The sequence below is a fragment of the Phodopus roborovskii genome, unplaced genomic scaffold, assembly GCF_943737965.1.
Source record: "Phodopus roborovskii unplaced genomic scaffold, PHOROB, whole genome shotgun sequence".
Classification (NCBI taxonomy): Eukaryota; Metazoa; Chordata; class Mammalia; order Rodentia; family Cricetidae; genus Phodopus; species Phodopus roborovskii.
In genome coordinates this window covers 1,647,342-1,660,000 of record NW_026126571.1, presented here as the reverse complement: position 1 = coordinate 1,660,000, position 12,659 = coordinate 1,647,342, and the positions used below count along the sequence as shown (strand labels likewise).

Below are 12,659 nucleotides of genomic sequence, written 5' to 3'. Positions count from 1 at the left end.
CTGGAGCCCCCACCAGCCAAGGAATTCCACCTTGGCCTTCTTCAGCTTCCAGCAATACCTCTTAGCTCACCACAGTCAGTGATGCATCGCCAGTCAGTGTTAAAATCAAAGTGGACTTGCAACCCACGCTGACAGGTTTACCGAAAAGCTGCTCCATACAGCAGCAGATGGGACCTTCAGGGAGGTTCCTACCGTTTACATCCTTACCCAAATTATAGTCTGAGCAACCTGCAACCTCCTCAAAGGTCTGCTGCCTTAAATCTTGTAAAAACCCAAGAATCTGAAGTTGATACTTTCATTGCAAAACTAATGTTTGAAGACCCTACCTTCTCTGTAAGATCAAGATTGTTTATATCAAACTGAAATGAAGGTGACTGTGTTTCCCCAAGACCAACAGCCCGGCTGTAAGCTTTTTCACTTAAAGGAGATGATTTATGCTCTGGAATGACAGAAAGAGGCTTACTGAGTATGTTCTGAGGAGCATTAGGGGGTGGCTTTAAATCTGGATCCCGTGATAGGGAGCTACCACCATCATCTTCTTTATGCAACAATGGTTTTGAAGCTGCTGGTTCAAACACCCCAGGAGTAGACTGGTATTTTGGATGCTTAAGTTTATCCATGAAAGAGTTTTCGTCATTATAATTTAATGGGGAAAGATCTGGTCTGGGGGGTTCTCTCTCTTGGCTGTCATCTGCTAGTGGCTTACTGATGTCAGTTTGGATTTCACTTATAGGACTCTCTTGCTTGGAAGGTTCAATTGAGGCAATAACTGCCTCAAAGGCTACATTTTCAGTAGCATCAACATTTTTCTCACCAAAAGTAGAAGCTGCCTTTTGGTTTCTTTCCTCTTGAAAATAGAGTTGTCCTGATGTGTCATCCAAGTTGGATTTAACTGTCGAAAGGGGACCACCAGAAGCCTCCAGCTTCGAGAGTTCAAGTCCTCTGGAGAGAACATGTGCTTCTGAAACTTGTTCATGACTATCAGGGACAGCAACTGACCCAATATACTTTATTTCTGGAGATTTGGCATGTACCTGAGATGACGGCCACACATCTCTAATGTCCTTTTGCTTTAAAAAAGGAGAAAATTCTTTTTGCTTATCTTCGTTTTCTTCAAAGCCCTCAAAAGAATCTGTCTTCGGCCTCACCTCATCCTCAGCAGGAGGAGTCCCTAAACAAACATCCTCAAGATGGTTAACAGAGGTAAAGGAGGACCCTTTTCCTCTTTCCATCATGCAACGCAGGAAACAGTAAGACATTTTACTAGGAGGAGGATTCTCGCATGGGAAGGAAGCCTGGTCCTTACTGGCCAGACACGCGTCTGTCTGTTGTAAGGCTTCCTGTTCCCAAGACTGAGCATGTGAACACACAGAACTAAAACTGTTCTTTCTTCTAGCAGTTACGCTTCCATCACTAATATCAGACAAAGTAGAAGTGGACATCTGGTCTTTATCTGGCCGCTGAGTATCCTTTTCTGTCTGCCATGATATATATGAAAGCAGAGCATCGTAATGATCAGGGTTATTTGGGCTCTTCGGTTCATCGAAAGCATTGGGTGGTTCGTGCTCTCCATTGTTCCCTTGTTCAGATAGGAAAAGAGAGCGCTGAGACCCAAAAGTTGTGCTGCCTGTAAGTGGATGTTGAGATATACTAAGGCAACTGTTCACTATGTCTGAAGAGGTTTCTGAGGTGGCCTGGAGTAAAGCTTCACTAACTTCTGACGGCCGAGCAAGCCATTCAGTATCTTCTGACTTATCAGGAATCCCTCTGAAAATACGAAGTCATAAAGAAATAATTAGCTCCTTAATACTTTAATTTTTAAATACTAACCAAAAAAAAAAAATACAAACAAAAAAAAATTACAAATTGAGTTTACTTGAAAGTGCACTTTTGCCAGGCATTGGTGGCACACGCCTTTAGTCCCAGCACTCGGGAGGCAGAGGCGGGCGGATCTCTGTGAGTTCGAGGCCAGTCTGGTCTACAAGAGCTAGTTCCAGGGCGGCAAAACCACACAGAAACCCTGTCTCAAAAAACCAAAAACAAAATAAAAAAGAAAGTGCATTTTTGGCAGGTGGTGATGGTACACACCTTTAATCCTAGCACTTGGGAGGCAGAGTCTCCTCAATCAATTTCAACATTACAAAAAAAAAAAAAAAAAAGTTTAAAACAGACTTTTAATAAGGTTTACTATTGTAAACACATGCTACCTACTACGAATTAATATTCATCTAATTTGTATTCCTCTGCTTACTGGTCAGTTATTGTGCTTATAGTCTACTCCAAAAATACAACATAGCTTGATCACTTTGATAATCTAATGTGAACAGAACTCTGCAACTGTGATTCTACAGTAATACACAGTAATATACAAACGGGGGTATACAAGTTTACTTCCTAAACATCTAAAGTTTTGAGTTTAAGGTAGAGTTTTCTTTCCATTCTAACAGAAAACAAAGTCTTGGACAATTCCAAGTATTTTTTGAAGAATTACAGAATGTCCTTCTGTTTTGAATGTTCTAGAAGACATCAATTTGAAATGTTATAAAAATTTTACTTGATATTTGCACATAGTATAAAGAAAGCTATCAAGACTGATTAACAACAGCTGAGCAAAATCAAAGTACAGACAAATTAGTATCCTAAAAGTGACTGCTTTCTTTGCAGAGAGAGAGAGTCAGACTTAACTGAGTGTGCCTAAAGGGATACACAAAACCATACGCTATTTCTACCTGAACTGTAGTCACCTGGTGTATCTCTACATGCAAAACACTGCACCCACTTAATACCAAGAATGTGATAAGAGTGCCTAAACCCTGCTCCCGGGCCCGCTTCAGCCTGAAGCCATGCACCAATAACAACTTACAATGAGGGTATAAAGTTTAGAAATGAAATCATCCTACCTCAAAGGGGCAAATTCTAGTTCACTTTGTTGAAACAAGGAATCAGATTCAAACTCCTGGTCTTGTGGCAAACATGTCAGCAAAGGCAAATCAGGGGCAGCAAAGTTATCCTGTATGACTGTAAAGTTCCAAACGTTAAAACAGTGTCTGGTGTACTCACACAATACTTCTTAGCATCTAAACATGCTACCACCTGGGACATTCTACAGTCATTACAATAACACTAATATAACAGCAGCGGCAACCATCTACGGAAGCCGAAAGGCCCAAGCATTTAGCATACAGTATTTCAATTAATGCATGACTATGCTGAAGAATAAGCACCATTTACTATAGCTACCTTACAGGTGAGAAAACATGATTACAAAACTTACTATTATTAAACAACTTCTTCATATGTAAGGTTAAGTGTACTATACAATTTAGGTGTTTGTTTGTTAACAATTAAGGCATGTCTCTTTTTATTACTTTTTTTTAAGTGAGTAGTTAGGTGGATGGGCAGATGCAAGCATGCAATGCTACTCAAATGGCAATCAGGAGACAACAACTTACAGTAAGTAAACATTTCTCTCTTTCCATTATGTGGGCCCCAGAAATCAAACCAAAACATAAGGTTTTGCAGAAGATGCCTTTGCCTGCTAAGTCATCTTGCTGGCCTCTCAATCTTAAGTAATGTAAAATTATACCATTATATCAAAGTGTAATCTAAGGGCTCCGGGCCTTATAACACTCTTAGGTGATGAGGATGAAAATTATATTCAAAATAATATTGAAACAAGGCCTCCCTTCTAAAAAATATTTTGTTTACAAAATAGTTGTCTAGAAAACTATGCACAATGTTAAACTATGCACAATGTTAATATAAGTAAAAGTGTGGCCAGTTTTAAATAAACATTTCTTAAATTTTCTGTTTAAGTTCTACTATAAGAAGATATCACAAAAACAAATGCTCTTTGGAGTTCTGGTTCTGAAATATATAAAATAGGTATGTTACCTAAAAAGTTTGAAAATTTGCTTTCAAGAAAAAAATACCATGGTTTCCTTCCATCTTAATTCTTTTTTATTGTTGTTATTGGTTTGGAGAGGGGCATTTCTGTTTTGTTTGTTTTGTTTTGAAACAAGGTCTTTCTATATAAGCCCTTGGCCACCGAGGAATTCTCTATATACATCAGAGTGACCTCAAACTCAGAAATCCACCTGTCTCTGCCTCTCCCAAGTGCTTAAGTAATTCTTATGTCATTAAATATATATAAACAAGCATAAAATTCTTATTCCCCAGCCAGGCCTTGGTGTCGCATGCCTTTAATCCCAGCACTCGGGAGGCAGAAGCAGGCAGATCTCTGTGAGTTTGAGGCCAGCCTGGTCTACAAAAGCTAGTTCTAGTTCCAGGACAGCCTCCAAAGCCACAGAGAAACCCTGTCCAAAAAAAAAAAAAATATCCGAGTGGAGTTTGAGAGTTAAATCAGGTTAAGTAAGAAAATGTATTTTCTAAAGGAGCAGGCCAGAATTAAACAGTTAGCTTTCAAGCATGGGCAGGCTGTGCAGTTGGCTGGCAATGCCTGCCTTATACTGCTCTGAACAGTTTCTTCACATCTGGACAATACCGCCAATGTGGGGATATTTTCCCTCTATCGCCGGTTGTATCAGTGATACCTGCCATTAGTGAAAGCCTAACGCCATGGTGACAGCAGCCACACAGGACAGCAGGCATGGCATGGCATGGCCACTGGCAACGAGATGCGAGAATCCTTCCCACTGCAGCTACACAACACGTTAGGGCACAAGAAACGGCGTGGTGCAGTCTCTGGTTCAGTGCTGAAATCCATCCGAGAATCTTCCTTGACATTTTGCCATAACAGAACTTATTTTCTGTTTCTGGTGTATTTCCCTCTTTTTAAAAAGATCTCGTATTGAGTGAACTACGGCATCCTATACTTTCATGTTCTCATTTAACTTCCACACAAATTACCCAGTATTTTTGGTCAAAGGCCAAAGGACAAATATTTTAGGCTTATTGATAACATATGAGCTGTCACATACATACTTGGTCTTCACAATCTTTTAAAATTCAAATGGCAGAGGCTGTAACTTGGGAGGGTAAAGGTTTGCACAATAATCCCAGCACTTGGGAGGAGGTTAGCAGGAAGGCCTAGAGTTCCCAGCAGGATGAGAAATGTCACAACACTCTGAGAACAACTAAATTAAATAAATACAGAAAATAAGCACTTTTGGAATTTGTACTCAGAGAGAGTACAAAAATCAAGCCTCAGCCTGTGAGCTATAATTTGCAGACTCCTGTTCTTGAGACCATATTAACATTCATCCAATAGTAATGTTACCTTCTGTTTACGGACATTTATTCACAGAAAAGGAGGTACGGTTCACCTATCTACCCTTGGATCAAACACAGCAGGGACTTGGATATGTGTGAGTTAGTGACCTGTGGGATTGTGTCTCCTTAGCAAGGCAGCCTTCAATCATTTGGTCGCAGCTACCTATCTCGTCTGACCAAGGTTGTCCTAGTTAGGAGTTTCTATTGCTGTGAGGAGACACCATGACCACAGAAACTCTTACAAAGGGAAACACTTACTCGGGGTGGCTTACAGGCTCAGAGGTTTAGTTCATTATCATCATGGTGGGGCATGGCAGCGTGCAAGGAGACATGGTGCTGGATAGAGGAGCTGACGCTCTACATCTTAGCAGCAACAGGAAGTGAACTGAGTACTGGGCATGGCTAGAGCATATGAGACCTCAGAGCCTTCCACCACGACCATACCAAATGAAAAGTGCACTCAGTCTAACTTTAAAAGTCTCCATAGTCTATTACCTCTAGTTAAAGACAAAGGCATTGGGGCTGGACAGAGAGTTTGGTGGCTAAGAGCACTGGCTACCCTTCAAGAGGATCTGGGTTTGATTCCCAGCGCCCCTAATTCCGGGATCCAGCATCCTCCTCTGGCTGCCATGGGCACCAGGCACACACATGATATACACCCATACACATGAGATAAAATAAGATATATGTTAAAACACAGAGGCATTACCTAGCAATGGAGAACACAGGAGATTTAGCTTTGGTTCCGTGGCTGGCCGTTCTGACCGAGACAATTCACCTTCCTCCAGAGAGGGGAAGTCTGTTACTTTCCTCCCTTCTAGTGTCACATCGGTCCCGGTCTGGGATGTATCCCCGGTTTGGGAAGAATCCCTTTCTTGAGTAAGATGATGCCAGGGTTCTGCTCTCTGAAATAATTTTAAACAGAAAAGATGCTGAGTCAACACATTCACACTTAGACTACTGTCCACTCGGCACATTTAATATTCTCACCAGAATGGAACAAAGACAGCCATTCCTTCTATTTCCTTCCTTACTACATCAACCTCCTCCCAGACCTCCTCCAATCACTCCCAACTCCTAGTACTATATTTTAAGTTATTACTGTTAAATCAATACATTTGGCACTACATGACAAATCAATTCTGCGGTTATTTAAAAAAACAAAAAAAGAAAACAAACAAAAATACTGAATAAATATTCCCACACTCTTCATATGACCCTCTCTGATATCATGCTCCTGAAAGCTCAATAAATCCATTTGTTCAACAAAGCTGGACACCCAGGACTACACAAAGGCCTTGCTTCTAGATAGACAGACAGACAGACAGACAGACAGACAGACCGACAGGGGCTGGGAAGATGGCTCCATTGTTAAAAGCACTGGCTGCTCTTCCTCTGCATTGAGTTCCCAGCACTCACATGGAGGCTCACAACCATCTATAACTCCAAGGGACCCGACACCATCTTCTTACTTCACAGATACCAGGCATACAAGTGGTGCAGATATACACAGCAGCAAACATTCATACACATAAAATAAAAAATAAATCTTAAAAATGTAAGTAGATAAAAATATATAGAATTCACACACCTCAATAGTAGGAAAGCCATCTGACTATGGCCACAGATAAAGGTCGCCAGCAGTTTCCTGCACTTTCCTGATCTCTGCTTGTCCTGAACCCTGAGCAGGATTCTGCCCAGTTATTACTTTAGTTGAGAGATCAACTGACACATGCAAAACCCCGAATTTTTAATTTAAAACCCAACAGGAAAGACAGCCCAAATAAAGAATGGGTAAAAGCTCTAAATGGATGTTTCCATAGAGGAGATCTAGGAATGACCAATAAGCACAATAAAATATGTTCACCATTAGTCACACATGGTGAATGGGAACTCTCTTACAGTGCTGGCAACAATGAAAATGGGTTAGCCACACCGGAAAACAACCTGGCAGGCCCTTAAAGGGTTAAACACAGAGCTGCCCAATGCCCAGCAATTCCACTACCAGATATATACCCCAGAGAGATGCACTCATGTGCCCACACAGTGACTTCTATGTATACAGCAGTAGCATTTTTGACAGGAAAAAAAACAAATGAGCTTTCCAAGACCCATTTCCTCAGATGAAAAGTAAATAAACCTGTACAGTGGCAAATCGAAAGAAAAATATACAAAACTGAGAAAGAGAAATGAAAACTGCCACATACAAACAAAAACATAAAGAAAACCGTAGCACTTCTTCCTAATGAACTAGAGACATTCCTGAAATGCAGGACTTTCTAGGAAAATCATAAATTATAAAATTAACCCAAGGAAAACGTCTGTGTCTGTAGACCACGCCTGAGAAGAACCTGGAAACACTATACACACAATAATTTTGCTTCTCGTATGGCTCAAACATTAGAGAAACATTTTGGCACAACTACTCTGTCCCAGGGCACAGAAAATATTCATTCCAGCATCCACCTTTCATGGAACAGAGCACCACAGGCAGGTGAAAGGCTCAGACCGCATGCTCTTATGGAAAAAAACGGGGATCCTGTTATCAGAAGAGATGCTGAACACTAGATCAAGCTGGAGGACAGGAGTAGCGGGAGGAGGGGCTGACAGGAAACTAACAAAATTTGCAAGCTGGGTTCACAACTCCAAGAATCTCTAGTGCTTGGCTACAAACCCATGGACATCGCAGTCTCCAAAAACAGTTTCCTTCAAAATGCACACAAACTTCAAGGTGAGGTGTCTGAAACCATCTAAGCTGAAGGATCCACAACTCCAGCAGGAGAGAAAGGGAGGAGCTGGCCTCACCTCAAAGCCTGCTGACCTGAGTTCAATCCTCAGCCCCTGCCGTGGTAAAGGGAGACAAGAACTTGCTGGCGGGCCAACCTAACTTAGTCCAGTGAGCTCCAGGTTCAGCACGCACCTTTAATCCCAGCACTCTGGAGGCAGAGGCAGGTGAATCTCTGTAAAGATCACTATGTAGACCAGCCTGATCAATATAAATAAGGTGGGAAGGAATCCTTATGTACCCACATACAGGTGCATATGTGGACACATACACTACACCACATACACACACACACACACACACACACACACACACACACCAAACTTATCATTACAACAGTCTTAATACTTAGGAAGAGACAGATGACAGAGGAAATAAATCCTACACAATGAACACATCTTTAAAAATTGGGGAGGAACCAGGCAGAGTGGCACAGACATTTAATCCCAGCACTTGGGATGCAGAGGCAGCAGGTGGATCCCTGAGTTCAAGGCCAGCCTGGTCTACATAAGGAGTTTCAGAACAGCCAGGGCTATAAAGTGAAACCCAGTGTGTGGAGGGGTAGAGCTGGGGAGCTCAGAGGCACAGTTTGCCTAGCAAGCATCAAGATCAGGATTCCCAATCCCCAACCTCATAAAGCAAACAGTGAGCCACCTACACGCCCCTATATTCCCTAATGTAAATAACTGGTATAAGAAAAGCAGAAGTGGGCGTGATGGCCACAGCTCTACTGCCAGCACTTGAGGAATCCTGTCTCAAAAACAAAACACTTCCAGGGAAGGAGAGACACATCCCAAGCTCTAAGAAGCAGTATTTTTCTTCTACAATTAGATAGGTCATTGTAAACTAGGAAAACAATTTTCTCATACTAGGTATGGTAAAATGGACTAATTTAAGAATTCTTCCACTAGGTGGGCCTAAAAGAAATAAATTTAAATGTTCACAGTTATTTAAATAAGTTAGAAGAACTACTTCAAAAGTACAGCTTCACTGTGGTCTAGATGTAGATAGATAATGTAGTACCTAAAAAGTTCTAGCCCGGGTCACTTCTGTAACCTTCAAAACAACCTCAATCTTAGCACCCACCCAGCCAGATGACCTGGGCACATCTCAAGATCGGCATTTATTCACTAACCTAACCCTTGAACACTACCCTCCACAACCAAGTCATTACGTAAGTGTGATGATTTTGCTTCCTTACTAACTGTGGATGCTTTTCTGGGATGGACGGTTTGTGCCAAGCCAGTCTAATCTCAGAGCAAGGCTGTCTGGACCTCAGAGCAGCTGGGGTTCAAAGCAAGGCCTTGCTGCTTTCAGAAAAAGTTAACCTAACAAAGCCTGTCTCACGTCGCACTAATACCACTGACCCCGCTCTTTAATGAGCCTACTACACCATCAGAAATTTGGCCATGAGTGACCCACACCTACCATGCACAGATAACCATTCACACACACACAAAAAAAGAAACACACAACAAGTCCCACCAGAGGACAGGCATTGGTGGCCCACGCCTTTAGTCCCAGCACTTAGGAGGCAGAGGTAGGTGGATCTCAGTGAGTTCGAGGCCAGTCTGGTCTACAGAGCAAGTTCCAGGACAGCCTCCAAAACAATACAGGGAAACCCTGTCTCGGGAAAAAAAAAAAAAAATAAGTCCCACCAGAGATGCCATCATAACACTTGAGACAATGCCAGGAAAGCCTGCCATTAAGAAGAACCTAGAGTTTTTACTTCTTCTGACTTTTCGTCTTGGTGAGTTCATTCACACTCCAACCTTCTCTGACAAGTCCAGGTAACCTACTTCACGCATTCATAATTATACCTGCATTTTAGCACACACCATTTCTACTTATGGGGCCACATGAATTTTATCCGCCCCCACTCTTAAGAGTGGGAACACCAGGAAAGCACCAAGTACGATGTGTGGCAGAATGGGAATGCTCAAATGTAAGTTGAGTGAATTAAACACTCTCTTTAGTACCTTCACCAATCACGATCCATCGATCCATCGCATCGCTGCGATGATGGAGTAGTTGAGGTACTGCTATGCCCAATGTGACAACCATTAACTAAGCATGGCTAGCAGTAACTTGAGAAGTGGTTAAACGGGACCACTGAATTCTCAAATTTAATAATTCTTTCCCTCTCTACCACTAAAACACACCACCAGCCCTTCTAGTTCTATTTGATACTAATTAATATATGAAGAACTAATTACACGTGGCTGTTCTGCGAAACGCAACAAAGCAGTTGCAGACATTAAATCAAGAGCATGGTTAGTTTCCAAATGATCTTAGCAGGACCTCTGTAAACTCGGCTCTTCCTCCGTTTGGTCTTGACCTTATGCTTTCTAATGTTCCAAACTAGAGGTAAATAAACCACGAGTGGCTTCCATTCCAAGTCCCTGCTCTAGCGAAGCACACACAATGAACGGGGAGCTTCTAAGACAGCGCATGCAGCGTAAGCAACCTACACCAACTGCTGGGTGGAAGAGGGGGCGGTTCTTGAACTTTAATAAAAGACGACTAAGGTGCCAAGCATCTCTCCACTAGCCACAGCCGTCCCCCCGAACTCCCTCCCCAGCTCCTACCTTCTGCTGCCCAAAAGGCCTTTCTAATTGCACGCTCTGGGAGTACCGGCTCCCGGCGCATCTGTCGTTTATCTACCCTGTTTAAAAAAACAAACCACCCGGGACTCAGTAAAAGGCGGGAGAGACACCAGCAGAGATGCCATTGCCAGAAGAACCCGAGACTGCACAAGTGGGGTGTCCGGCCCGTGGGCATGGCGAGCCGCAGCGAGCAGGACCCCGAGACCCTGGACCAATTTCAGCAGAGTCCAACCAACCAACCAACCAACCAGCCAACCAATCAATCAATGAGCTCGCCCGGCCGGCGGGCGGGCGGGCGGGCGCCCTCAGCCCCGAGGCTCCCGGCCCTGCTCCCGGCTCACCTCCGTGTCGCCCAGGCGCTCCACCGGAGCGTACAGGTGCCGCGGGGGCGGGGGCGGAGAGAAAGCCCTGCCGGCGTGGGCAGGGTGCGCCTGCAGCCAGGCCTGCGCCATCTCGTCCTCCTCGTCGTCCGTGCTCTCCCGCGGCTGCAACCCGCTGCCGAAATCCAGATCCACCTCGGGCCCGTCCTCTTCGAAGAAGTCTATGTCTTCCTCTCTCGCCGCGTCCTCGGTCTCGGCCGCCGCCGCCTTCTTCTCCTCCTCCTCCCCCGCCGCCGCCGCCTCCTCCTCCTCCTGCTCCTCCTCCAGCTCGCCCGGCCACGGTAGATCCTCCGGCTCCATGTTGGCGTCGCGCTCCAGGCGGCTGTGCAGCAGCAGCAGCAGCAGCAGCAGGAGGAGGAGGAGAAGAAGGGAGGGGGCGGGGCGGGGCGGGGCGGGGCAGCGACTTGACTGGCGGTTGCGGCCGCGCGCAGGCGCACCTGCCGCCGCCGCAGGCGGGGCGGGGCGGGGCTGCGAGGGGGCGCGCGTGCGCGCGCGCGCGTTGCTAGGGACGCCCCGCGGGGCGCGCGGGAAGGCGGCGGGGAGAGGAGGGCGGCGGCCTGCGCTGCGTCACCAGACCCTGCTTGTTAAAGCGCCGCACGCTCACAATAAACCCAGGGCGCTCCCTGCTCAGCCCACCCGTTGCCTTCAGCCCCTGGGATGAGCCCGTAAAAGGCGCATTTGCAAAGTACGGGTTTTGGTTTTTGGTTTTTTTTAAAGGGTTAGTTAAGTGACAGTCTACAGCCGGCGCTTGAACCTAAGGGGATAGTTTTGCTTTTTGTTTGTTTTGGTTTGGTTTGGTTTGGTTTTTTTTTTTTTTTTTTTTTTAATGGAAGCTGGCATCGGGAACATAGTAACTGGGATTTGACTTTGCCACACGCAGTGCTGTGAGGACAGTCTATGAAACGAAGTTAAGAGGGCCCCTGCACAGCTGACAAGATGGTTCCACCAGTAAGGCACCTGGGACACAGACTAAAACCCGAGTTCGAGCTCCAGAGCCCATGTAAAGGTGGGTGGAGAGAACCGATTCCCCAAAATCGTCTTTTTTTGTGTGTGCAAAAGCACCAGAAGAAGAAGGATGGGAAGTAGCCCGTGGTGTGGCACTTTCTACATAGGGAGTGTCAAGGTGACAGAGGCCCTGTCTCAAAGGGAGAAAAAAACTTTAAAACTAAAAAGAGGGCAGGAAAGATGGCTTAACTGGTTAAAAAAAAAAAAAAAAAAAGCCTGTGTCCACCCCTTACCACCCTGCACGACAGTCTAGCAGCAAAACGGCACCTCCCAAAGCTGAAGGCATCACCAATTGGGAAACAAGTATTCAACTGACTGAAACATTGAATTAGACACTTCTAATTTAAACCATCACAGATAGACATTTGTTCCTGTCTCCCCCAGAAAAGGTCACAAATATGCCTACTGTCTGGGACAGTCCCTGGCATTTAAGGAGATGTAGTAAGCACTGTCAAAGTAAATGAACAAAGTCCAGGTTGAATAAACGGGTCAAAAGATGGTAAGTAGAACACTGGAATAAACCGGGTGGTGGTATTGCACGCCTTTAATCCCAGCACTCTCTGAGTTCGAGGCCAGCCTGGTCTACAGAGCTAGTTCCAGGACATGCTCCAAAGCAACACAGGGGAAAAAAAAAAAAAAAAAAAAAAAAAA

The 12,659-nt window shown here is 44.5% G+C and overlaps 1 protein-coding gene across 1 annotated transcript in view; it reads right to left on the bottom strand.

Moving 5' to 3' along the window:
- The window catches only part of Alms1 (ALMS1 centrosome and basal body associated protein), a 66,543-nt gene extending 55,211 nt beyond the window's left edge, over nt 1-11,332 (bottom strand). The window contains exons 1-4 of the mRNA XM_051203251.1: nt 10,965-11,332; nt 5,942-6,137; nt 2,901-3,018; nt 1,628-1,767 (exon numbers count right to left, since the gene is read on the bottom strand). Of these exons, the coding sequence (XP_051059208.1) occupies nt 1,628-1,767; nt 2,901-3,018; nt 5,942-6,137; nt 10,965-11,303 (793 nt within the window). The 5' untranslated portion in view covers nt 11,304-11,332. The remainder of the gene's footprint in view (nt 1-1,627; nt 1,768-2,900; nt 3,019-5,941; nt 6,138-10,964) is intronic.
- Nucleotides 11,333-12,659: the final 1,327 nt, after the last annotated feature.